The sequence below is a fragment of the Fonsecaea multimorphosa genome, assembly GCF_000836435.1.
Source record: "Fonsecaea multimorphosa CBS 102226 unplaced genomic scaffold supercont1.17, whole genome shotgun sequence".
Taxonomy (NCBI): domain Eukaryota; kingdom Fungi; phylum Ascomycota; class Eurotiomycetes; order Chaetothyriales; family Herpotrichiellaceae; genus Fonsecaea; species Fonsecaea multimorphosa.
In genome coordinates this window covers 206,453-232,718 of record NW_015971651.1, presented here as the reverse complement: position 1 = coordinate 232,718, position 26,266 = coordinate 206,453, and the positions used below count along the sequence as shown (strand labels likewise).

Here is a 26,266-nt window from a genome sequence, read left to right as displayed (position 1 = left end):
CGAGTCTTTGGAGGATGTAATAACAGCAGCACAGAAGGATTGAGACGGCAAAGGGGGAGAGTGATGCGGGTTGTGCCATCGCTCTTCTCCTTGTATTGTAGTAATAGTCACGAGACATGACTGCATTGGATGGGTTTTGGGATCATGGTTCGGCGTCCATACTCACCAGTAGTAGTAGTAGTAGTATTTTGCTAGCGAACAGATATATGTGAGCTGGATGGATACGTGGGAGGTTGTAACATCCTTCTATCGTAGCACCACCGAGTGACAATGGATGAATTGAGTCCTACCGAGTACAGAGTATTCCATCACCTGAGACAAATGGAGAAAGGAATACGGTTACTCGGTAAATGCTGGGAAAGAAATTCCCTCCACCCAGTACGAGTGAGATGAGATGAGAACGATCAGAGCGGTAGTAACCGAGTACTGAGTACAAGTAGTAAGCTCGAGAGACTTGAGAGCGAAACGGCCAGCGATTCACAAATCGCATCACGACGTTAGAGACATGGACAAGGTGACATTGTATGTGGTGGGTGACACAGTGTCAGTGGTGTCAGAAGTCAGTTGTCACTAAATTTGGCAGAGGCACAGCAAACAGAAGAAAATTTTTCTGGTTGGCGGGAAAAAAGGAGGACTGTAACGAGGTACCTCGTAAGTGTGTGCCTACGTACGACGAAGACGGGGACGTGGAGATGGTGTGGCTGTGCCTGGACAAATGTTCGAACGGGAGCTGAGGAGAAAAGGGAGATGAACATTGGACACACGGATGATGGATATTTCAGGCATTTAACTCATGGCCTCGTGACCACTGACCAGCAGCCAGTTCTCGTTAAATGCCCTTCCGGAGCTTGTCGCTTAGACCTTCTGGGTGTAACCAAGCATCCTAATTACCGCCTCACGGGCACCTTCATGATTGATTGCTCGCAGCCAGCGGTCCAGTGTTGGATCTCCGAATAGTAGCTAGCTCAAAGAACCAATCGCGAGAGCGTCCGAGTCGGCGTGTAGGCTGGATTGCGTGATGAGTGGACTGATTCAAACATCTACCTACTTGTAGCTCCTGCAGAGAAATCGAAGTTGTTATAACGAAAGGGGGTGGATGGGAAAAAGGGGCAAGGGAGGTTCCCATGATGGAGCCACCACGACGAGCCTGCGAAATTGGATCCAGGGTTCAAGATTTGCATCTCGGAGGCCAGAACGACACCCTTCGCAGATTATTCAGGGGTGGGTGTCTAGGTGCTTGTAGGCCTTTCCGCTAAGATTGACGATGGGTTAGCTACCTAGCGAGCTACCTAGGTAGCTAGGTTAGTGACCCCTAGCGATGGCGCGCGTTGCTGCCGAGCCGGCCTTATCGATAAAGGGAGGAGAAAATTTCAAAAAAGGTTCCCCCACGCACGCGGTGCCAAAGCATGTTAGGGGGTTTGTTAAAGGGAAAGTCACTCGGAAGTGTAGTGGCTTAATTAACCTCCGGTGCCTCCTTCACTAAAACCCATCCGCGGCGGTGGCTTGGGCAGTCCCAAAGCTGAGGCTCGCCGCTTAACTGGCCTAGGTAGCACAGGGTTCCTGCACTAGACCTCTAGTCACCCAGGTGGGGGGCACCCGATGGAGGGAGACTCGGAGGGAGTGACCCTGCGCCTCCAAACAATCGAACACAGTGGCTGCTTCCTGCATCGGGACACAATTAACTATTGAGTGACAACTGACAACTGACAACTGACGACGCCGCCTCACACAAAGCCATTCATATAACACCACCTCCCTCGGCTGTCTCTCCTGACCTCTCCCTTCTGCTCTTTGAACCAGTCCATCCTCCTTTAACACAACCTTCCAAGACCACTTGCTCACCTTCACAGTAGTCCTTGAACTACGTTTCATTCGTTCTTGGCCTTTGATCCATCCACCGCCAGACTGTGCACCATTCCCTGAGCTTGCCGACGACTTCTAAACCGTCCTCAGACTACCTTCCACTAAAGTCAAGATGAAGGGTAAGCAGTATCACTCTTGTATTTTGTTCAACGATAACTGACTGCTCATCCTACAGCCCTCATTCTGTACGACCACTGCACCACTACCCCCCCTTTTCTCCCTCAGCTAACCTCGTCCTTTCCAGCGTTGGTGGCTTCGGCACCAGACTGCGTCCCTTGACCCTCACTCTCCCCAAGCCTCTGGTCGAGTTTGCCAACCGTCCTATGATCGAGCATCAGGTCGAGGCTCTCGCTGCTGCCGGTGTCACAGACATTGTCCTGGCCGTCAACTACAGACCCGAAGTCATGACCGGGGCTTTGAAGAAGTATGAGGATATGTACAATGTCAAGATCACATTCTCGGTCGAATCCGAACCCCTGGGCACAGCTGGTCCTCTGAAGCTGGCCGAGAAGATCTTGGGCAAGGACGACTCCAACTTCTTCGTGCTCAACTCGGATGTCATTTGCAACTACCCTTTCAAGGAACTGGCTGCGTTCCACGAGTCCCACGGTGAGGAGGGCACCATTGTCGTCACAAAGGTCGAAGAGCCCAGCAAATATGGTGTCATTGTGCACAAGCCCAGCCATCCTTCCCGCATCGACCGTTTCGTCGAGAAGCCTGTCGAGTTCGTGGGCAACCGCATCAACGCCGGCATCTACATCTTCAAGCCCTCGATCCTCAAGAGAATCGAGCTGCGCCCCACCTCCATCGAACAAGAGACCTTCCCAGCCATGACTAAAGACGGCCAGCTGCACTCTTTTGACCTCGACGGTTTCTGGATGGACGTTGGCCAGCCCAAGGATTTCCTCAGTGGTACCTGCCTGTACCTTTCTTCGCTGGCCAAAAAGAACTCCAAGAAGCTGGCGTCCCACTCCGAACCCTACGTGTACGGTGGAAACGTCCTGGTGGACCCCACGGCCAAGATTGGCAAGAACTGCCGCATTGGCCCCAACGTCGTCATCGGACCGGGCTGTGTTGTCGGTGACGGTGTCCGATTGCAGCGATGCGTCCTGTTGGAGGACAGCAAGGTGAAGGACCATGCCTGGGTCAAATCTACCATCATTGGTATGTGTTTACGCGTACAAGATGCCCCAAAACTCATGAACTAACGGAGTTGCCAGGCTGGAGATCGACTGTCGGTCGCTGGGCTCGTCTAGAGAACGTCACTGTTCTTGGCGACGATGTTTCCATTGGTGATGAAATCTACGTCAATGGTGGTAGCGTCCTGCCTCACAAGAGCATCAAGGCCAATGTCGAGGGTAAGTATCTTGATGGTCTGGAGAGTGCAAAAGCTAATCAGACTTACAGTGCCCCAAATCATCATGTAAATGGCCTCTTGGGCTGTTCATGTCATTTGACTAGCGGCGATTCTGACTCCTCACTCTATTGCTTGAACTTGACATTTCTGCCCTTTTCCTACCATGTCTTTACTACCGAATGAGATTTTCAGAGCATGGCGAAATTGAACCAGATGCAAGCTGAAAAAAGAAGCCCGGGCGTTATGGAGCGAGCGGGTTGTTCCAGATTTTACCACGTTTTTCTGTCCGGTGGACAACGGGATTTTGAGGGGTTTCTAGAAAATCGGGACGATGCGCGGGATAACTTTTTATATCGCATTAGAGGACCATGCACGCTACGAGCGGAGGGAAGGGTTGATGGTAGAGTTGGTGGCGAAGGGAAACGAGATGCACCGCCGGCATCGCCATTCACACGAACGCCTTCCGCGTTGCACGCTAATGGAATATCCATTGTAATAGTATTGAGATCAAGCGTCCCTTTATCGTCATGAAATGATTGGGATGGTAATGACAAGATGTTGCAAACTCTTTGAGTACTTGGGTTCTCTTTTTCACCTTTTCCTTGTAGTCATGCTGGTATGGCGGTATGCAGCTACTCATATGAGGAATATCTAAGTGAGACGGAGTCATTTTCGAGTGCGCGGTGCGCGGTGCTCTGTACGACGGATGCTAGCCATGCGATAAGATCAAGTTGGGGAGTCTACCTACTGTGAATAGAGGATGCCCTCGTAGTATTATATATATGTATGATGAACCTGGTGGTTGGAGGGTATTTTATTAATACCTAGGTAGGTTATTAAGTCAACTAACTATCTATCCATCCACGTGTAAATACATCACCACTAGGGAAGCAGGAGATTACACAAGTAGTAGTGAGTAGGAAGGTGTCGGTCGGTACATGTTCCACACCCAGGGGATACAGAGTCAGCGCATTCTATCCAGTTGGTTGTCAGGGATAGAGCCTCGCGCGCATGAACTTCTTTGCAGGATGTGTGGCTTTTCGAAGTGAGTGACTAGGGAATCGAATGAGACGCTGGGCCTCGGGTGCCTCTACCCGCTGTCGATGGTACTGGGTATAGCCGCTCCCAGGTCGGCAGTCAGGGAACCGGATCATAAGCCATAGCCAAAGTCAGAAGAGCATCCCACCACCAGACTGATGTTTGTCGCCGCCCCTTCCGCCGTCTGCGCTCATCCCGCGGCCCTCGTCCTCAGACCCGGACCCGGACCCTGAACAGGTGCTTGACTCGGGCGTCGCGACGATGCCCAGCAGGTCCGCCACTTCCTGCCGGCGTGCACTCACCCGCGTGATCCGTCGGCTTGATGCCTCAAAGTATGTGCGTGCCTCGTCCTCTGCGTCCACAAAGTAGCCGTAGGCCTTTCTGAGGTATTGTACGCGCTTGTGTGCGGGTGAATCCGGGTGGCGATTGCGCGAGTTGTGTTGATGAAGATGGTGGTTGCCGGTCGGCCCCTGAGACCTCGTGCCTTGACTGGATTGCAATGGCGAGCTTGAAGTCGAAGACCCTGATGATGTCGGCGTCGATGTCCCCGTGTTGTCAGTGCTACTCTCCGAGGAGGCCGGGTGAGACCCCGAAGAGGAATGGCAGTGGCATGAGCAACATGTAGAGTTCGGGCTTGTTTGTGGATTGCGGTCCAGCGAAGTGTGGCCGGGGCCAAAGAGATTCTCAGCACGAACTCGTCCTCGACTCTGTTCTTCTTGCCAAAGTGCTTCTGCTTCTGCCTTTTCGGCTTTGCGCATCCAGCACCTTCCCAACCCCTCTCGAGCCGCAAAACTCGACTTCGCTCTTCCGTAATCATCTACCAAGGTCTCTGCCCTGTCAAGGGCATCTTGAAAGTAGCCAATCGCCTGATCGACGTCACCATCGGCGAGACAGTCGTCTGCCACGTTGGTCAAGGTCCATAATACGTTCCTTGCAGTGCGACCGTATCTTGCTTCTTGATCATGAAAGAGCCGCCTCCGCATCCTCAAGCGGGCGGCTTGGTAGGACGATCCGCAGTAGTAGAGAGCGTCGCAGAGCCGTTCGCGCACGTAGAGCTGCTTCCAATCCTGGGCTCTCGCTAGAGTGGTGGGAGAGCTAGAAGTGTAAGAGCGGTCAAGTTGGGCTAATGCTAGGTTGAGAGAGTTCAGAATGAGTTCAATCACAGGCTGAGATCCAGAAGAAGATAAAACTGTTGGCGAGCTGTACTCCCGTGCCAGGATGTCAAAGAAACCGGTCAATGGGTGTCCAGGCCCACAAACCTTCGGGGCCGCCGCCATTTCACGTATGTATTCAAGCAATTTCACCAGAATGACCCCGACATGCGAAGACATCATACTCGGTTTAGCCGCGCGAACGGCCAGATCGCAAATTATGCTCAGCATCAGTGTAAGTGACATTGGGCTGGGGTCTTTGAGAATGTTTTCGACCAGTAAGAAACCGTTCCTAAAGCTACTAAAAGCTTCCACGGCACTCGTATCTGGGTGTCGTCTCCTTAACTCTGCTGCATGTGGGGAGACATTGCCCAAAAGAGAGATTCCATCCTGCATCTTAGACGCAAAGATCGCATGAACGGTATGTGCATGGACTACCGGTTCTTGGTCGCTCTTCGAGGCGGGTGACGATAAATATGAGCTCATATATAGCATCATGTTCTGATTGAGTTGCTCAATGGCGTAATAAGACTGTGGACGAAAGAGAGTTGGCACTGAGAAAGAGGAGCTGGTGATATTGGTATGCGGCAAGCCTCCCACCCAGGTGGAGTACCCCTCGTCGAGGCAGTGCTCATTTGGCATTGGACAAGTAATGTGGGAGTTGTCGGCGACGTGTCCAGAAGCTGTTTGTTCGACCTGCTCAATAAAAAGCTCGAACTCTTCGTGCTCGCTATCAGACGCGTCTTCAGAAGATCTAGCTTGACCGACAGAGACAGGATCAGCATTTACGACAATGACAACATCTTCGCTCAGGTCCAATCCGTCTTTCTGCTCCTTGACCCAGCAGACGGGGTCGGCGATCTTCTTCCGCCGGAAGTAGCGCATCAGTTCGTTGTAGCTGACACGCTCGCCACGGATGTCGAAGCTCGGCATAGTACGCTTGCCTGTTGTGACACTAGGTCCAGATCCTGATGCGTTCGATTGTTGCTGTTGCTGATCAAGAAACTCCGCTAGAAGATGAGCGGCCATTCGCATTTCGCTGGATTTATGATTGCGACCAATTTTCCACTTGCGAATGCGTGTGTGAAGCATGCGTTCGCTGTTTAAGATGAAGGTTAGCGTCCCAGCTGTCGAGCCTTGGGATTAGAAAGGAAAGAGCCGTTGTTGATGAGGCTCGAGGGTAGAGACACAGAGATGAAACCCATATCTATATCAGTTGAACCCAGCTCAACTCTGGTGGATCTTCGTAGGGCTGACTTGCAGCTAAGACAAAAGGTCGAATCCTCCAGGCAGGACAAGGCATAGTTTCACGTACTTAACTTCGAACCCCATCCCATGCAAGCGGCGGATCAATTCAGCCACAGTCACCTTATCTTCGCAGTAGAGCTGCGTGATGATATCCTGCATCCTCCTCCAGTCTTTGCTGGTGTACTGTTTGGTGGGAATCTTGTGCTTCTGGTGGGCTCTGGCTTCTCTTCGGCCTTGCGCCACATCCCCGGACACCGATCGAGATCTCGACATTTTCTCGCCCCGGCGAGAATTTGTAATTACAGCCATGCAGAGCCGCGGGTCAGCTGAGTATCGGTCTTGTAAGTTCGGTGGATTCTCTCGTGTTGCGTATCTCGCAAAAAGCTGAAGACTGAGGGAGAACAACACCAGCGGGCCTTGATCAAGGGCGCTTGTGAACGAGTGCGCCAGTAGATTACCGCGGTTTTCTCGATCCTCGCCGTAGAACTAGAGTGTACTTGTCGATGGTGGATGGCGAGGATCAGGGCGAGACAAGTATAACGTCGTCGACGAGGTAGAACATGGGCTGAAGGATGACAGCCTTGCCTGGAGGATTCGACTTGATGAATTTAAGTTTTGGGGAAAGGCGGGATGGGCACTTTAGGAGGCTCTGGGCGGTCTCAAGCCTGTCAGGCGCAGTCGATTTCGGCCATTCACGGGGCGGAATGCCAGGTGGTTTTGTTCGACTTGCATAAGTGCGAACTGAGGAATGTCCAATGGAAAGGTCTAGTGCGTGGCGCAGCTGCCCTGGCGTGCTTGAGCCTGTTGACTCCAGTTGGCTCTATTCGAAGACCGAGTGTCGGTACGCGGTAAGGCTTGACCTGGCTGGTTACAAAACTACCACAAGCTTCTCAGAGTCAGTACCTGTCACACAACATCTTGGACTCGTCTGTACCCTGTTGCCAGTAACGCCATCTTGCATGCTCTTATCACTGTCTCGCCAGATAAGACTTTAATGTGCGGTCGACATGAACGTCTCAGCGAGCAATACGACGGCCCGGACCAAAACCGACGAGGCACAATTTGACAGGTAAGGTAGCCACGCAGATCTCGTCGGCGGTCAATGACTGGCTCTCATGTGTATTGGTGTTGGTCATGGAGGTTCCCGATCGGTTGCGAAAGGCCCTTGCCATCGAGGAGGATCCATTCGTGCGCGTCTCCGCTGGGAAAATCGTTGCCTAGATGCTCTGCAGATTGTACAGCGAGCGTAGTGGGAGCTGTGGGAGGAAGAGACGTCGTAGAACTCACGTTCCGATCAGTGGGTGCTAGTGGGTGCCAGTGGCAGCGTGAGCTGCGTCGCCTGTAGAATGAGAAACTGCAGCTGCAGGATGAATGCGTGGGAGTACCCCAATAGTATGCTCAATGATCCACCGTACCCCGTTATCCCATCTCCATTCAACATTCAAGCCATCCACCGGCCCTTTTCCAGCCCTTTTATGACACCTCAAACGTGAAGAAGTTTTGAATCCAAGTACTTAGCTACCTAGAAGAAGGTGGATGTCTTCTCGACAGTCTTTTCGGTCCAGTATTGCGGTCCATGCCCTCTGGCTAGTCAATCACTCGCTCGCTTGCTTGAGATATGCCGCGCAGATCAAGAAAACTTATTGGGATAGGTGAAAACGAAACAGCAGTAGAAAAACTTATAAGGATATGAAAGTATGATCTCCTCAGGCCTTGTACAGCGTATCCAAATATGCCACGACGATCTTCTCCACGATGCTCTTGTCAGGCAGGCTCCCTGCAACGCCGTATAGTTGCGCACTGGTTCCTTTGGCCTTGTCCTTCTTCACCACTGCACCCCCAACAACTCCACTGCTGGTGACCTGTTGACTCACAATCTTCTCCTTTTCTTCCTTGACCACCGCAATGAGATCATCAATCAATCCGTCCACGGCTCCGGGTTTTGTCATGGGCAAGGTCACTGCGACATGGACTCCCGGGGGATCTTGGAGCGAGTTGAGATGCCAATGCCTCTTGGACATTGCGTCGGCGATGTCGTAGATTGATATTTGCGGGTCAAGGGATTCAAACGCCACCACGCTAACCATGGGTTTACCCAGTATCCCCAATGCTGATTTCAGGATAGGATGTTCCTTCACGGCGTTTTCAATTGTTTGTTTCGTGGTGACGATTTTGTTCGTGGCGTCAATATACCCCTTCTCACCCACAGCCATCATACTGGCCCAGCATCCAGCTATCAGCGCTCCAGGCCGTGAGCCAGCTATGGAGGGACTCCCGTAGACGCCACCTGACCAGTCGGGACTTATGAAGTATTGATATTCGCGCAGCTGTCTGTTTCTGTATAAAACACACGAGTTTCCCTTGGGTGCGAAGCCGTACTTGTGCGTATCCACCGAGATTGATGTTACACCTGGGAGACGGAAATCGAATCCTCCTTCATCAGCGAATGGTGAAGGAAATCCGGCTTTGGAGAGGTGCGGCATGAGAAATGACCCCAAACAGCAGTCCACGTGTAAGGGGATTTTATATGCCACTGCAAGTTTTGAGAGGGCAGGAATGTTGTCCACGACCCCGTGTGGGTAGTTCGGGGCACTGCCCACGAGGAGGATTGTGTTGGGGTTGATCAGGCGGCGAACGCGGGATATGTCGACCATATAGTCGGGCGCTGGACAGCGAACAACATGTAGCTTGATTTTGAAATACGATGCTGCCTTGTGGAACGCCGCGTGGGCGGTATGTGGAATGATCATTTCCGGTTCCGTGATCCCTCTCTCTGCATAGCCCTTCTGCCGTGCTGATAGGCAGGCCATCAAGATCGACTCAGTGCCTCCGGAGGTAGTCACTCCAGCACCAGTGTTGGGGGCATTGAACATGGCGAGCACCATTGCCACGATTTCAGCTTCCATCTTGCGGACGGCGGGGAACACATCGGCGTGGATGGGGTTGGCCACGCTGAAGAAACGCATGGCCTGGAACTGTATGTCCAACAGCTCTTGTTCGCCGTGGTAGACTGCGCCCGAGACTTTGCCTTCTTCCCACCGGGTGCGTTTCATAGCCGCCAAGGTCTCCAACTCGCCATGTAATTGATCCTTGGTCCATGGCTCCTTTGGGAGATGCAAGTACCGGTTGACGCCGGGGCCGGTTGGGACGAGTTTATCTTCGAGATCTTTCCGCGCGGCGTCAAGTTGCTTGGAGACTTTCGACCGTACACCAGGCAGGTTTAGGAAGATTTTGTACAGAGTTTTGTGGGTGGTGTGGTAAAGGAGAGCGAGGGAACCGAGCAGCCCATGGCCACGGAGGAAATAGAAGGACCGCCGGAGGATGCGGAGGACGAAGAAGATGAAGATTATATTGCGGAGTCTGCAGATGGTTGTAGAATTAGTTGTCTGAGCACCGAAGCAAACGGAATAGCACCATGTCAAGGAGATTCCAACATTGCGGAAACGCGATGGACATACATGTTGAAATTGCCCTGGTAGTCCCTCAGGCGAGCCAAATGACCAGCTCGAGCTCGCTGGAACTTGCTCTGCAAACTGAGGGGGAGAGGAGAGGAGCCACCCATTATGGGACCGAGATTCTGGGTCACCGATGAGACATGGAAAGGATGGAGTGCGAGGAATTGAGAGGAATGTCGAAAAGAGGAGAGGGGAGGGAGCTACGACCAGGCCCTTTTTCTATCACCAAATAATGTGACGACAGCCACGGCGGTGACGGCGCATTTTCATATGCTCGCGTCAACGTCTTTCTCCGCAGTTTGAACGTCGCCTCGTTCCTCGTATACCGCGGGTCGGCAAATCGATATTCCGAAGAACCACCACAACAGGACCTCGTATTTCGTTCAGACACAGTGTGGGCTTCTATCAAGTGACTATATGTCATGAGACCAGAACCTAAGGACAGGTCAAAAACGTCTATAGCTTTGACGTGCACTCATCTATGGAGCCTTTTGGTCCCATTCTTGCTTTTGTTTTCCAAGTCGAACCCGTAGCTGTCGTTTAGGTCGTGCTATGTGCAAATCCAGCTGGGTCGACAGATCTCTCAATGCAGAGGTGCCCGCATCTCGGGAAATATCTCAGGCCGTTTCATCAGATAACCTTGAACTCCGGGAGAAAATGCACGCGGGTATCTGTCTATGCCGTGACACCCGTCGTTCTCGCCTTCTTGACAACCTGCTCCGTCGCGATCTGGTCGTCAACCGCCTCTTCCAACCGCCTCTTTTCCGGTACTGATTGGTCCTCCTGCTGCTTTTCGGCCAGCAGTTGCTTCTCCTTCTCGGTCATGTTGGGCAGTTCGACCTCATTCCCCGGGTTCTTCTTGCCCAGCTTGACATTGCGATGATATGCGTGGATGATGGAATCCGCGTCGTCAATAGCAATGGGTCTGATATCAGCCAGTCTCTTGATGGCTGCCGTGACTTCCTTGTATTGTGCGTCCGTCATCTCAATCTTGAGTTGCTGTGCTCTCGACTTGATGGCGTTCCATCCGGTCAGGCGAGAAGCGAAATGGATGTATCGTCCAATACCGAAGTCCGAGGGGTCAATGATTTCGTATGTGCTCGGGTTGGCCAGGATAGCTTTGGCGTGGATACCAGCCTTGTGAGTAAAGGCACAGAAACCGGTGATGGGGTTGTTGAAGGGAATGTTGACGGCGACAGCTTCGGCAACCAACTCCTCAATGTCCTTGATCTTTTCCAGCTTGTACTTGCTCTTGACGTAGTCGCGATCGGCCGTGATCATCCGGGCCATCAACCCACCAAGCGTGGTAATGCCATTTCGCTCGCCAATGCCGAGGACCGAGGTGTCGATGTGGGTGGCGCCAGCTTCCAGAGCGCAGTATGCATTAGCAATGGCACAGCCGGTGTCGTTGTGGAAGTGGGTCTCAATGTCGCAGCTGACAACACCGCGCAGTGTTCGAACGAGGTCATAAACTTGTCTGGGCGAAGCGCATCCGACGGTATCAGCAATCCCCACCCGATTCACACCGACCTTATCAACGGCTTGGTAGAGCGACAACAGGTCGACGAGATCAGATCGGAAGGAGTCTTCGCTGGAAAATCGAATCTCGATGCCCTTAGACTTGACAAAATTGATAACCTCGATGGCAGTGTTCTTGATGTAAGTCATGTCCTTGCCGTGAGAATGCTCTCTGAGGAAGGACGATGTGCCGATCACCACATCGACGCCGTCGACACCAGTTTCGACTGCTATTCTTGCATCGTCCATGTGGCATCTGATGTGGGTGAGGATCTTGGACTTCAAGCCGAGCTTGCAGATGGCTTCGCAGTCCTTGCGAGATTGCTCTGAGGCGGCCGGGCTAGTGAGTTCGATATAGTCTGCGCCAAACTCGTCCAGAGCCTTTGCGATTTCAATCTTCTTGGCGGTGTCGAAGTAGGCATTTGCAAACCTGTGAACGAACCGGAGTCAGCATCTTTCCGGTCTCCAGGGCATAATCTTCCAACATACTGCTCGCCTTCTCTTAATGTGCTCTCGATAATCTTAAATCTACCGACGTTGCTGAGGAAGTCGCCCACGGGCATGTAAGGATTTCTGGCATTTCGCGGAGTTTGGTTGGTGTTGATTCCCGTGTAACCCGGATGGTCTGTAAGCTGGTCAGCGAGGCACCACTCATAAGGGAGGGCAATGGCCATACTGCTATTGCCATTCACTCCATTTGCGTGGCCATTGGTGCCGTTGGTCTGGCCATTGACACCGTTGGAGTCAACCTCGTCGGCCGAGGGACACATTTTGAGCGGTGAACTGGGAGAGAGGTTGGGAGCTGGTAGGAGGTCTTGACTATCAGGACTAAGGAGGGATATCAGTGCAGGAAGAGTGCAGGAAAAAGCAAGCTGAGCGGTGAGGAGGAGCAGATGTAAATCTGGAGCAGAGGAATAATGAGTCAAAATAGCGAGTCGGTGATTTGACGGAGATGATGGCAGGAAGATGATGCCGCGAGCCAGAAAGCCAGAGGGAAAAAAGTGGGAGTAAGTAGAATTGTGGATGCGCCCTGTGCCCTTTGCCCTGCGGATTTGGGCTTCGATTTGGAGGGGGAAAAGTCTGATGCAGCTCCCTCCCCGCATGGTTTTTTCCTCCTGTTCCTCTCCGGTCTCGGTCCTCACTGGGCAAAAATTTTCTCCCTGGTCAGTTTTCAATCTTCTGAGTGGCTCGTCCACTTCTCCCAGCACTTATTCTACCATAACAACCCCCTCGATTGCTAAAGTATTCATCCTTTCTGTCTATCTCAATTGTCAAAGTCTCTCTTTCTTCTGTGCGCATGCTTGACGTCATCGGATGTCGGAGCATTATCACGTGATTCGCATCAGCCTCGGGACTTTTGACGAGGCTGAGGGGCTGAGAGGCTGAGATTCTGCGTGTAGCCTTGTTCCCCCGAGCTCGGGAGTTCTCAGCTTGATTACACGATTACTAGGTATCTATCGAAGCAGCCCCACAAGACGGTCAAGTTGCTCGCGTGTCCATGGCATTTGTCCTCCAATAGAGGTAGGGAGACACCAAACTCATCCGCACTTTGGAGAAGACACGACGCACCATCCAATCGCTTGTGTTGTTTGTGGCACCTGCCGTAGAACGAGAGGCCAAAGTCAGAGCTCATGAAACCTGCTCTGTGCGCTGGCCACTCCATTACTATCGCAAGTTACAGACAGTTTAAGGAAGGGCGTACGATGTACACGAATCGTCACGATCTCTGGGACATGTAGAAGTGGGTTGCCTCAATCCCTGGGGGCCTAACGAGGCCCCATACCAGTAGTATATAACTCTTACTGCACTTCCTTCAAAACTCAGCTCAGAGCTCCAGCAATTCGTCCACAGAGAAAAATGGCGAAACCCACACTTTTGTTCGTGCCCGGTGCGTGGCATTCACCTTCCCATTACGAGGCACTCATGAAAGTCCTCGAGAAGCACGGATATCAATGTGAAGCTGTGTCCTTGCCTTCAGTCGATCCCAAGGATCCTCCAAATACCGACTGCAACACGGATGTCTCCGCCATATCCGACGCCATCAGGAACGTCTTGGCCTCGGGCAACAATGTCGTCCTGATCACCCATTCATACAGTGGAATCCCCGGGCACAGCGCGGCATATTCGTTTATTGGCCAGAACGAAGACGGACCCCGGCTCACTTCCATCGCCATGATGTGCTCGTTCCTGTATCCGCCGCAAACAGCTCTTATGGCACCAACTGGAGGCCAACCCCACCCAATCCACGTGGTCTCTGCTGATGGGAACCTGGTGGATGTCGGAGGACCTGGTCCCGAGATTCTCTTCTACAACGATGTGCCGGCTGTAGAAGCAGCTCGTTGCGCTGCCATGATCAAGTCGCACTCCTGGCGTTCCAAGACGTTGCCGCCGAGTGCCGAAGGTGCTGGGTGGTGGGAGATCCCTACCAGCTATTTGATCTGTGAGAAAGACAACGCTATCCCAGCCGATTTGCAGAGGAAGATGGTCGCGGACGCGAATGAAGCGTTGTCCCAGAGAGGCTCCACGCTCAAAATTCGTGAGGAAACGGTAGACAGCGGGCACAGTCCATTCTTGAGTGTGACAGAGCAAACGGCAGACTTCATTCGGCGCAGTGCAGGAGAGCAGGTGCCTTTCAAGGGACGCATGTAGGGAGCGCCAGTAATCTCTAGTCCTCACTGTGGGACAGCTGCGGTGGGTCTATGGATGGCATCTAAGTATTGTTGGTCTGCGATTGACAGGATCATTGAACAATTTCTCCATTCTGCTCCCGTACCATGGCGTCAAATCTTGCTTTGAGCAGAGCGTACAGCATCTGCGTAAGGGGCATGTCGACTCCCCATTGCCGCCCGAGGCGAGCAGTGTTGCCCACAATTGCTTCCACTTCAAACAGTCGGCCTTGCTTGACATCCTGCACCATACTCGTCTCCCTGCCCTGTCTCGTTTCTGCCCGTCGCTTGCCGATAGCCAGCTTCTGCTCTGCCACTTTCTCGTCCACATTGGGGACTCCGATCTTCTTTGCCAGCTCGATGATCTCCTTCATGATCGACCACACCAGCTCGTAGGAATATGGAGAAGATGAAAGGCAGAAATCCGCATCTGTCGACATTGAGAGCGCGCAGGTGGGACTCCAAGCGCAATTCAGCATGATCTTACCCCAACGAGCGATTTGAATATCATCATGGACTTCGGCTTGACCCCCACCGGCGATCGTTAATTCCGCCAGCCTGGTCGCCGCTGCCTTGTGGGATGCTGGGGCGTTCGAGGGGAAGGTGCCGATCTCGAGGAGATTCAGCATCTCGGGATACTCAATGATACCCTGCTCTGTTTGCGTAGCCGGTAGGTAGACAGCACAGCTTAGGAGTGGATTGTCCGGGTATGCCTTGGCCACTTCGTCCTCGATGGCAATTCCATTCTGAGCAAGCACAATGGCCGTCTGAGGTCGACCGCGGACAACAGGTCGAATCAAGTCGCTCAAGGACGGCGTCGAGCCGGGGAATGACTTGGTAGCAATAAAGACATAATCATAGGTGACGTCCTCTGGACACTCTGCGGCGCTTCTCACAACCAAGTCTGGGCGGAACTGCACGTTGCCAAATCGCTTGCTGAGCATGGTAAAGCCATTCTGCCTTACCGCTTCATAGTTGGAGCGGCACACGGCTGTGACCTGACAGCCAGCCCGCTGGAACTGGTACAAAAAGACGGAACCGATGCTTCCAGCCCCAAAAAGGAGGATTCGAGGTGCGCTATCCATAGCCACAGCAGAGATGTCCCTGGAAGCAGAATACGGGAAACGCGCATGATGGAGGGAGACGATGAACCCCGCTAATACAGCCCGGAGATTGGCCGCTAGGGCATAAGATAAACTCCTTAGAGTCATATCTCCTGCACAAACCCCCCGCCCACGTCTAACGGATATAGCGGCCGAATAGGGCGCCTGGTCGTGGCCTGCGAGGGACGTGCTGACAGATGGACCAAAGGCTGATATCAAGCAACATGCTCAGCACAAGGCTGAGAGTCCCATTCTCTCTGGGAAAAGCGACTCACCCCGACTCGGATCGGAGTCTACATACTCCGCCATTCTTGCTGAGTTTGTCACGGGCATGCAATGACCAGTTCAAGATGAAGGTGGGAGTGGGAGACTAATCGTAAATCTGTGTTTGAGCCACACAGTCGGGTCGCAGGCTTGGTCGCAGGTTCTATCAACGCTCGGCTCAAATAAAGGCCCGAATTGCGATCTGACCCACACAACCAACTAATTCTGGGGCTGAGGAAGCTCTGAAAGACACATTTTCACATTTTCACGGCAGGAGAAGCGCACAGAATGCTCCGTTCTCCGTATCGCAGTGTGGTAATACCGGGGGAGATGCCAGATTGGATGGTGACGCGCCCGTATCAATTCCACTTATGCCCCAAAGTGGCATCTTTGAAGCAGTCGTGGAAGTTAACCAAGCAGGGTTCCACAGGGGCTCATTAGGCTGCTCTAAGGCCTGGGCCTGTCCCAACGACGGTCGATCTACCGAAACACACATGGTAAATAATTATTAACCATGCAAAACTTCGTCGCTGGAGACAAGAGGCGTTGGAGCATCCAACCCGCCAATGGTGCTGCCCAGCCTTGCACCCTCCCTTATGGCCGGCGAATCAATAAAGGGACCCTTCAGGGCCCAACAACAAAATCATGACGTGCTAGGTCGATCAAGCTTTTTGGCCGGCGTTTAGGGCACAACGAAGGATATCGACACGCAATGACCGCGCCCAAAGGTGCCGTATACCCGAGATCGCAGAGAACCCACACCGGCATATACATTACCAATCAGTGGGCGGCGTTGCATAGCATGATCTTCGAAAATATTGGTTTCAAGGGGCTAAAGTCCATTGTCTCTAAAATATCTTTCGTCATGGCATGCTCCTCGCCATATATACCCTTTTGACATCCCCTTTTCGCCAATAACACCACCACAACAGCACCCAGCCATGGAGACGATAGAGAGGATTCTGTCGAGACCTGTCGCCAAACCCTACCGTTCTCGAAAGATCGACCCCTCCGTTAAGCCGTATCTGAACAGTTATGGCCAGGTCGATTTTGCCCCCGGTGACATCGAAAACCCCCGAGAATGGTCAACGGCCCGTCGATGGTACTGTACACTTGTGGGCGTGACTCTGGTCTGCAATGCCACATTTGCTTCGTCCAGCCCCTCGGGGTCTCTGCGTGGCATTGCTAAAGAGTTCCACGTTTCTGAGGTCGCAGCTGGCCTCGTTGTCACCCTATTTCTGCTGGGGTACGTGGCGGGGCCTTTGATCTTTGCTCCCTTGTCCGAATTCTACGGCCGGCGATATGTCTTCTACGTCACTTTCAGTCTCTATGTGGTGTTCAACTTCCTCTGTGCCTTTGCACCCAACTTTGCGTCGTTGCTAATTGGACGCCTCTTGACCGGCACGTTTGCGAGTGCCCCTTTGACCAATGCTCCCGGAGTGCTTGCCGATGTCTGGGGACCGGTTGAACGTGGGAATGCAATGGCTATCTTTAGTATGATGACCTTCATCGGCCCTTCCATCGGGCCTGTTATTTCCGGGTTCCTCGAGCTCAAGGAAGATTGGAGATGGTCGTTCTATGTGCTGCTGTGGTTGGGAGGAGCGACCGAACTGCTCATGTTCACCATCCCCGAAACATATCCCCCGCTAGTCCTGATCAACAAGGCGCGTCGACTGAGAGCTACCGGAATTCCCGAGTATCAGAACCTCCAAGCCCCGGCTGAAGCAGAGGGCCGAAGGCTGGCCGATATGTTCAAGGTCGCATTGCTACGACCTTGGCAGATCCTTTTCGACACCATCTCAATGCTTGTCGCCGTCTACATTTCGGTCGTCTATCTGCTGCTGTACATGCTCTTTACAATATACCCGATTGTTTTCCAAGAGAAGCGCGGCTGGAACTCTGGGGTTGGCGAGCTTCCGCTGATCGGGACTGTTATTGGGGCATGCATTGGCGGGACCATTATTTTCTACGTCTCTTCGCGAGACAAGAAACGAATGATGGCCGGTATCCCGCGGAAACCAGAAGACCGATTGCCCGTCGCGATGATTGGCGGCATCATGTTTGCTGTGACCATGTTTTGGTTTGCATGGACGGCCAACTTCAACAGCATCCACTGGATTGTCCCGACCCTCGCGGGCACGTTCTTGTCGACTTCGATCCTCCTCATATTCGTCGCTTACCTGAACTACCTTACGGACACCTACTTGATGTACACGGCCAGCGCAATGGCAGCAAACACCATCTGTCGGTCGGCTTGTGGTGCGGCTGCACCTCTCTTTACGAATCAGATGTTCAGTGCACTAGGAGTAGGCGGCGGTGGCTCGCTTATTGCGGGTGTTGCATGCCTTCTCGCGCCAATCCCTTTCATCTTCTACAAGTACGGCGAACGAATTCGACGACAAAGTCGATTTGCTCCTACCGACCTCCCTCCGCCCCGAGATGAGGAGAGCCAGGACGAAGAGGCTAAAGAGCCTGTAGAGGTGGAAGCTCCGTCGAGTTCAAGCTCGGGTTCGACAATTTCCAGTCTCCGTTCTGAAAGCTCCTCACAAGTTCATGCCGAGCCCTCAGCTGTTGTTGGGGAGAAGCACGGTGAGTCAGAAGCAGAACCTCGCCACGAGCCGGGACATGAGGCGGGCGAGAAGAAAGAGCTTGCTTGAGCCAGGCTTCGCTTGTTGCGACTCTGATGGACGAGCTGGGCTCTGGCGGGATTCGCGGCACACAATCTCTGTGAGCTCCGGCATCTGGCATTCGGATACACAGCCACCCTGGAGTCCGCAAAGGGAAGCCATGTGGAGTTTTGATGTCCAATGGCTGACTTTATAGATACTCCACTTTTGGTGCCTTTCCTGTCTTCAAAATTGAATTCGGACCATTCCGACAGATCCGCCAGGGATGGCTACAGCTGCCAAGCCAGAATTTGATATGCGGCGCAAGGGACCGAGTGACTCATAGACGGATGGATTTAGCGGGATGGATTTATGGATGTTGTACCGAGTACGAGACATTTGGCGCACATAATTCTCGGGATGCTTTTTATCCAGCGCGTTGAATTCTTTATTCTGCACTTGGGTCTGTTTATTCACATACATGCATGCATGGCGATGGCGCAATCTGACGCGACAGTCGCTCCTCTGAGCAGACATGGCTGTTTTGTCCACATGATGATATAATCATTATATTATAAGAAATGGGTTGGGAATAGAATGGGATTTGGGAGGACATGCAAGGATAAGAATCCATCCTTGTCTGGGAGGATTTCCTTCGCTCACTTTACTCATGTATACGATGTACATTATACAAATATTTGTCATGCATGTAGTGGGTATATCCGTATGTATGGGTAAATATGTGCATAGTGTTAGATGGAATAATGCTATAATCCATGTACTGGGTGAATATAAACAGATTACGCACGCACATAGGGACCAACAAATACGAGTACATTAATGACAGAATACGGAGTACGGACTACCGAGCACGAGGTATGTACCTGCGTATGGGACTACAAATGGAGATAGCGGGGGGGCTGACCTCGCTGACTCCTGAACACGGGCTCGCGACTATACACGGCCCGACGTGTCCGGACCTCCTTTCCCCCCTTGGCCGTCTAATCCTCTGTTCCTTGTGCCTTGTGCCTGGCACATGGACGGGAAACGGGTGTAAGCGACGTGCGAGATGCGAGATAGGGTACGAGGATACATAGACTTTACATAGTACTCGGGGACTTCACCTCAACGACAGATTATGTATTCGTGCTCGTACAATAGAGATTAGTACTGGATTCCTTCCTACCTGAGTACCTTATTGCGTACCTTACTGCACCTACTTGCCTCGTTCTTCCGCTTACATTCTCAGGACCGTCACCTTACCGTTCCTCGTCACTGCCGGCCAGCATTGAATATATTCTACCAGTCCTCCGAGCTGATGCTGGGCGTCGGACCGCCACCTCCTGGATCCAGAGCCACAGTTCACAAGTATGCTTTCCGGGGCTCCTCGATGAGTACGGGACTTTCAAAAGGGTACCGACCGAGGCTGTGCGGACAATGAGGGAAGGACGCGCTCTGTGTTGGTGTCAACACCTGCGGCTACCCAACATCCCTATATTGGGAGACATCGAGATCATTCTCCGGCAACGACGTTTGAAGTCGGAGCATGCCGCCTTGAGTCTTGAATGCTTCCAGCTTGGTCGGGCACGACGGCACAGACCTCTTCTCTGGTGAGAAAACGCGTCGGGATCAAGGCCGACTTTGGTCCAGGACTCTCGCGCGCCGTTCTCGGTCAGGGGGCGCGGTGTCATGTTGTTCCAGACCGTTCAAGAGTATGTCGCATCCCAGAAACACGGCCACTTCGTAACCTAGGTAGCCTTCGCGAAGCCTTTTCTTTCTGTCATCAAAAGTGCTATATATCAAAGGGAGTATGCCATAAAGATATGTACCATTTCCTGTATGCGAATGAGCTGGCTCCAATCTTCTATGAGTAATACAGTTGACTCGGAAGGGGAATCTCAAAGACGCAAGGAGAATGAGATCAAGCATCTTGCGCTTCGGTCCTGACGCTCGGCTCTAGACAGCTGAATCAGTTACGATGGAGTTTCTGGCCAGGAGCTGCAGTTTTTTCATCACGTAGACCCACCAATGAATCGTGCAGCACTATGACCCACAACTACCAAAAGCGAACGCGTTCTATCAAAGCTTAAACGTCAGAGGCGAACCCAGAAAATGCCTTCGGTCCTATTTTACGCAATGTTGAAAGGCTCAACGGCCGAAATAGCAGAGCGAATCGCTTCCCCGACTTTGAGAGGCGTCAATCACCGTCAATTGTGCACCTACAGAAAATGGTTGATGCAAAAATCTGTATCTGGTGCCTCCGCTGTCATTCTGGGAAGCACCATCCACGTAACATCATGGCTTAGGAGCGGAGCTGAAGTTATTGATCGTGATTATCTAGCGGGATCTCAGCTTTGAAAGAGGAAACTTCGTATGGAAACAAGAGTGCCCGTGGGATAATAGGTCGCAATGCTGCAAAAGTATACTGGCGACGATGATATGATACCCCTACAGAACTTTGAATGCAGATGCTGCGTTGGTGCTGCTCCTGGTAACTGACTGTACAGACTAAGATTCTATCTATTGAGCACGGTGCTGCTATTTCGCTGCCTTGCTTCAGCCTTAATCCCACTTATTCTATGACCCTCTACATCTCTCCCCTTTAAAACTACTACTGTATCCTGCCACAACAACTGCCGGTTCCAGGTCGTCCATATTTCGTGGCTCAAGCATCCACCGGGACAATATCCCGATGATCCGCAACCGGATATTTATCAGCCGAGTCCGTCATTTCCTCAGCCATGGCAAATTCTGTAGACTCTGTTAGCCCAGAAGTGTGAGCAGTTGCAAGGAGACTTACGGTCGACCTTTGTATGCTTGAACTTTCTTGCCGGCACACGATTTTCGAACATCAAATCGATCTCTCCGAACGACCGGTTTTTGGTCTCCGGAAGGCGGAACCAACACCAAATGTTGCACAGGAGATTCGTGCCCGCATAAAACAGGCCAGCCTTGGCACCCCAATTCCAGGCTGTAAAGAGTCGTCAGCAATTCCTTCATGTGATCTGGGCCGGGGAGATAATACATGTTGCCGCAATCATGCGAGGTGTGACGGAATTCGAAAAGATTCCCGTCAGATTGTACACAAATCTGCCGATCACAATCGTCTTGTATCTCAATCTCCCTGACGGCGTCTCCGCGACGATAGGATAGCAAACCGGTCCGATGGTGATCATATTGCAAAGCGTTGAGATGACAAGCAAAATTCCAATGGCGAGCTGAGCGTGCTTGGAAGTAGACCAGCCAAGGCCTCCAATGGCGACGAGGCAAAAGAACATAAACGTCAAGCCGGCCATATAGATGGTAGCTCTTCCGAAATGTGGGAACAAAAACCAGCAGATTATGCCTCCGATAATGTAACAAGCAGAGAGGGAGATGTTGACGTCGAAGGCTTGAAGCTCGCTGAAGCCGGCGGCTTCAAGAAACACCACGGAATATCCGAGGATTGCATTGCCGCACAGGATTTGAGCCGCCCACACCACGCAATTCTATCCAGTCAGTGAGCAAAGAGTCAGGCGAGAGGGGAGAGGAGCTCCGGCTTACAATCTCAGTCCGGCGTAAGTTCGTTCCCTTGAAACAATCGAGAAAGCTGGCATTCTCTGTGTCTGCTCTTTCAAGTTCTGTAGTGTACTTGATATACGCAAGCGTCGACTCCACCTCCATCTCCTTTTCAGGAGTTTCCCGCCTCAGGCGTGACAAACTGCTCCGAGCAAGATCGAACTTGCCGCGACGCACTGCATTCCAGGGAGATTCGGGGGCTAAGTAAGCACCAATGAACAGGGGGACAGGCCAAACAAATTGTAATGCAAAAGGAAGTTTCCACCCCAGGTTGCCCTGAATGCCGGCTACGGCTCGCACGACCCCAGATGACAGGAGGATACCGGCTCCCCAACACATGCAGACATATGCCGTCACGTAAGGTCGAAGGACGGTTGGGACGACTTCAGAAGCGTACGATGTCGAGAGTGTCTGTGGAAGGTTAACTCACGTATCCTTTTGGCGGAGTGTGGGTGGCAGATTTACCTGAAAGACACCCCAAGGAATCCCGCACATGGCTTCGCCAAAAGCTAGGACCGGCAAGGATGGCGCGAAGACAGGAATGAAAAGCACTATAGCCATCCAGACCATGAACGCCATCATTGTAGGTCGACATCCAAACCTATCTTGGGTATAGGAGTTGATCAAGAGACCTGCCAACTGGCCAACGAGGGCACTGTTGCTCAGCCCGGACTGCCATGGGGCGGGAATGGTCTTTTTGCCCGTCTGGGGATCCACAACGCCGAATCGATTCTGGAACTGAGTTTGACCGTAGAAGGACGTAATCTATATGGAGGTCATGGTCAGTCAATATCACGATGCCCCTTGTAAGGCGCTAGGAATGGGAAGGGACGTACGATAACCAAGTCATACCCTTCCATGATCAAACTGGTGGACAAGAACATTGCCCAGAAGACCGCCTTCTTATATTTCGAAAGGGCTTGGCGGATGGTCAATAACCTGTCCGTCGAATCGCTTTCTTGTGCGTGACGGATCAGGTCGAGGGTCTCCTCGCGGGTGTCACCAAGGTGTTGGCCCACCCATGCTGTCGACAAGACTTTCTCTGTTTCCATTTTGGCACGGTTCGTTCAAGAATCGATATCCTGACGGCAAAACAGTAAGAAATATCTTGTGCTTGGTGAAGTGCTGGAGAAGCTGAACATTCACAAGGAGTGTTGGGGAGGACGGTTGATTCTTATAGACATGGTAGACATCGGTCTTGCTAGATAGATGAGCCAAAGTGTACTCCTCCCTGGGCAGGTTCAAACGACACACCCAGCTGCCCACCAGGCGAAATGCGGGGATCCCACGGGGTCCATGATACCACCGGAGAATTGCAAACATTCTTGTCGGTGGTCAACCGGGGAGTGTGCAGGTGCAATGAGTTCATATCGGTGATGTGCCGAACTGCCCAGCATCTCCGTTTGCGGGTCCCGGGGCTTAGTTGCTGTGGAGAAATTAGTTCGCCTTCAATCCCACGCCGATATTAGTGGACGAGAAAGGGCCAAAAGGAGCCAATCTGTAGGAGATCCTCTGCTCTTGTCTTAAAACAGCATTTCTCCGGTGGGTCTCCTACGCCGTGTCCAAGTGCGTCTGAACGTCTCATCCTGATGGAATTTGAGTTTCCTTCCCAGCATACGCGAGTTGAAAACGGATCCAAGTGCCGAGGAACGGCGGAGAGTGTCCTGAACCCATTTCGTTCATGGACATATGCCTCGCCGTGTTGAGCATAAGGAGAATATATTGCCTTCATTGATGACATTCTAGCTCAGCAACCAAAGCTCAATACCGTGGACCACGATGGCTTACCCTCAAGAGACATTCGTTCGGACGTCGCTAGACCCAGGATCTTTGATCGCCCAGAGGCGTGAAGTCGTGGCCTCCAAGACCCTGGTATACCAGCTGGAGGTGTTGAAGAAGACGGGAAGATACGATGCGTTTAAGCTGCAGTGGCATCCTTCATACGGCGACACCCCTAACGTCTGGCCAATACCAAACCATCTCTTCTGGTAATCCCCTTTTTGACTCGATGCTCCCGAAAATACGTTGACTTTTCGCGCCAGGGATTCGGACATTGGCAAATGGATCGAGGGAGCGTGCTATCTTCTGCATGATCAGTCGAATCCTGAGGTTCAGGCGGCAGTCGAAGAGCTTACTCGAATGATCAATTCCGCGCAGCAACCGGATGGTTACCTAAACATTCACTATACGGTTGTGGAACCTGGAAAGAGATTCACCAATCTGCGGGACTTCCACGAACTATACAACGCCGGGCATCTCATCGAGGGAGCTCTTGCGCACCATCACCTCTATCAGAATGACGACCTCCTCAAGCCAATACTGAAGTATGTTGACCTTCTATGTCGGAAGTTCGGGCCCAATGAAGGTCAGATCCATGGATACCCAGGTCACCCCGAGATCGAGCTCGCTCTTCTTCGACTTTACAATCGTACCAAGAATGCCAAGCACCTCGAGCTGGCGAGATACTTCATATCCGAGAGAGGAAATCCTGCTGGCGATGGCGGTGAGCACTATTACCACGCCGAGGCGAAGCGGCGAGGCGAAGAGCGGCACGTCAGAATGGCATACTGGGGCGAAGCTGATGCTCTCTGGTATTATCAGGCTCACAAGCCCATCATTGAACAGCAGACCATTGAAGGACACTCTGTGCGCGCCATGTATCTTCTGACAGCAGCTGCAGACTTGGTAGGATTAGGTAAGGCTCCTGACGAACGCCTGAAAGCCGCTATTGACCGCCTTTGGAACAACATGGTCGAATGCAAGATGTATGTGACTGGAGGCATTGGCGCAATGAAGCAATGGGAGGGGTTCGGACTCAATTACTTCTTGCCCCAGGGCACCGATGAAGGCGGCTGCTATGCCGAAACGTGTGCAGCTATTGGGGTCATGATGCTCGCAGAGCGCATATTGCAATACGATCTTGACCGTCGATTCGGTGACGTGATGGAGTTGTGTCTGTACAATGCCATGTTGACGGCCATGTCGTACGATGGCATAAAATTTACCTATGTCAATCAGCTGGCGTCAAGCGACAAGGATCCCTCGAAGCGAGAAGAGTGGTTTACTTGCGCCTGCTGTCCGCCGAACGTGCTGAGACTACTGGGACAGATTGGAGGGTACATATACTCACACAATCTCGAGCGCAGCGGAGAAGAGCAGATCAATGTTCACTTGTATATCCCTAGCGAATACAAGTTCAAATCTTCTGCCGACAACACGCCTGCGATTTTGACTCAAAAGAGCAACTGGCCGTGGAGTGGAAAAGTCGAATTTGAGCTTCAAGCAGGAGAGTTGGCGCAGATCCGTTTGGCTCTCAGGATACCGGGATGGGCCAGATCATGGAAGGTGAGTTAGTGACCAACAATAACCCTCTCCCTGGTGAAGACGAATGGCCATCCAGGACGCTAAGGTTGTATTTAGATCACCCCATCACCACCTGCCACTGCGCTGGAGAAGGGATACCTCATTCTCCCTGCCAGCTGGGTATCCGCAAATCGAAACTTCATGCTTGAAGTCGAGATGATGCCCAGGCTTGTCGCTCCCCACCCGTACACCAATCAAGATACTTTGGCTCTGGCCCGCGGTCCAGTCATATACTGCGTCGAAGACATGGACAACCAGTGGGTCAAAGACCACTTCAAGAGCGTCCAGCTGGATCCGGCGTGCGCAGTTCACGAGGAGCTTGTGACTGACAAGACAACCGGTGACACATACGTTGCACTCACAGTTGCCAAGGGAGCAAGTCTGCTCAGGACTGAGAACATACATGCCCGTCCTGGAGTTGAAGTCAGCGCGCTGGATAATGTGGCGCGCTCCGAGGATGGTGTCATCGATGAATTGAAATTTGTCCCGTACTTTTTCAGAGCCAACCGCGGTGGGCGTGGACAGGCGAGAGTGGGATTGAGGAGATGGAATAGATAGGGTACGATGATGAGGGTATACAAGGGCCACCGACTGTCATTGTTTTGATGAGCGGCGCGAGAGGCTGTCCGTCGTAATGGTCATTTTAAACTCCCAAATGGAGTCGAGGCTTTTACGCCGCTCCGCGTGGCATCCGTAACCCAAACCCTGCCGCTTGCCTGCGGTGCAGCTTCCAAGCTGAAGAGACCTCGATCCATTCCCGTTCCTCGTCTTGATCTTCAGCATTTGAGACTCTTTCTCATTCAAGTCTTGACTGCATTACACACTCTCATCGGTGGTGCGGCCCATTCGTTTTGACTCCACCCTTGTCTCATGGATCATCCTTTGTATCATAAGCAGCACATCTTTAACTACATGATCATGTAATGTTACGCTGCGGACAGGCTCCCCTCTCGAGATGCTTCTACTCGACCGTCAAGCTTACAGCTGCTCTCCGGAGGCCGTCAGAATGCCCCTGAATTGCCGGAAGGAAACCGCTGGCTGTCATGCGCAAAGCTCACTGCAGCGCAGGAGTTCCC

General features: G+C 52.3%; 9 protein-coding genes across 9 annotated transcripts; 4 read left to right on the top strand and 5 right to left on the bottom strand.

The window, feature by feature from the left end:
- Positions 1-1,975: 1,975 nt before the first annotated feature.
- Positions 1,976-3,290, top strand: Z520_07992 (mannose-1-phosphate guanyltransferase; the record flags this gene model as incomplete). Its single annotated transcript, XM_016778489.1, has 5 exons — positions 1,976-1,982; positions 2,039-2,048; positions 2,108-3,027; positions 3,084-3,221; positions 3,271-3,290. 5 exons carry the CDS (start codon positions 1,976-1,978, stop codon positions 3,288-3,290), a joined length of 1,095 nt encoding a protein of 364 aa, XP_016630337.1.
- A 1,099-nt stretch (positions 3,291-4,389) lies between these two features.
- Positions 4,390-6,930, bottom strand: Z520_07991 (uncharacterized protein; the record flags this gene model as incomplete). The annotated part of the gene is made up of 2 exons (XM_016778488.1): positions 4,390-6,508; positions 6,725-6,930. The coding sequence occupies 2 exons, from the start codon at positions 6,928-6,930 to the stop codon at positions 4,390-4,392; spliced, it is 2,325 nt and encodes a 774-aa protein (XP_016630336.1).
- A 1,433-nt stretch (positions 6,931-8,363) lies between these two features.
- On the bottom strand, positions 8,364-10,219 carry Z520_07990 (uncharacterized protein; the record flags this gene model as incomplete). Its single annotated transcript, XM_016778487.1, has 2 exons — positions 8,364-10,017; positions 10,116-10,219. The coding sequence occupies 2 exons, from the start codon at positions 10,217-10,219 to the stop codon at positions 8,364-8,366; spliced, it is 1,758 nt and encodes a 585-aa protein (XP_016630335.1).
- A 568-nt stretch (positions 10,220-10,787) lies between these two features.
- Positions 10,788-12,400, bottom strand: Z520_07989 (homocitrate synthase, mitochondrial; the record flags this gene model as incomplete). Its single annotated transcript, XM_016778486.1, has 3 exons — positions 10,788-12,060; positions 12,120-12,255; positions 12,307-12,400. 3 exons carry the CDS (start codon positions 12,398-12,400, stop codon positions 10,788-10,790), a joined length of 1,503 nt encoding a protein of 500 aa, XP_016630334.1.
- A 1,087-nt stretch (positions 12,401-13,487) lies between these two features.
- Positions 13,488-14,279, top strand: Z520_07988 (uncharacterized protein; the record flags this gene model as incomplete). The annotated part of the gene is made up of 1 exon (XM_016778485.1): positions 13,488-14,279. The coding sequence occupies one exon, from the start codon at positions 13,488-13,490 to the stop codon at positions 14,277-14,279; it is 792 nt and encodes a 263-aa protein (XP_016630333.1).
- A 91-nt stretch (positions 14,280-14,370) lies between these two features.
- Z520_07987 (uncharacterized protein) lies at positions 14,371-15,381 on the bottom strand (the record flags this gene model as incomplete). The annotated part of the gene is made up of 1 exon (XM_016778484.1): positions 14,371-15,381. One exon carries the CDS (start codon positions 15,379-15,381, stop codon positions 14,371-14,373), a length of 1,011 nt encoding a protein of 336 aa, XP_016630332.1.
- Positions 15,382-16,604: 1,223 nt separating this feature from the next.
- On the top strand, positions 16,605-18,320 carry Z520_07986 (uncharacterized protein; the record flags this gene model as incomplete). Its single annotated transcript, XM_016778483.1, has 1 exon — positions 16,605-18,320. One exon carries the CDS (start codon positions 16,605-16,607, stop codon positions 18,318-18,320), a length of 1,716 nt encoding a protein of 571 aa, XP_016630331.1.
- A 2,614-nt stretch (positions 18,321-20,934) lies between these two features.
- Positions 20,935-22,879, bottom strand: Z520_07985 (uncharacterized protein; the record flags this gene model as incomplete). The annotated part of the gene is made up of 6 exons (XM_016778482.1): positions 20,935-21,020; positions 21,070-21,240; positions 21,295-21,757; positions 21,813-22,238; positions 22,293-22,592; positions 22,664-22,879. The coding sequence occupies 6 exons, from the start codon at positions 22,877-22,879 to the stop codon at positions 20,935-20,937; spliced, it is 1,662 nt and encodes a 553-aa protein (XP_016630330.1).
- Positions 22,880-23,606: 727 nt separating this feature from the next.
- On the top strand, positions 23,607-25,748 carry Z520_07984 (uncharacterized protein; the record flags this gene model as incomplete). Its single annotated transcript, XM_016778481.1, has 3 exons — positions 23,607-23,815; positions 23,870-25,172; positions 25,248-25,748. 3 exons carry the CDS (start codon positions 23,607-23,609, stop codon positions 25,746-25,748), a joined length of 2,013 nt encoding a protein of 670 aa, XP_016630329.1.
- Positions 25,749-26,266: the final 518 nt, after the last annotated feature.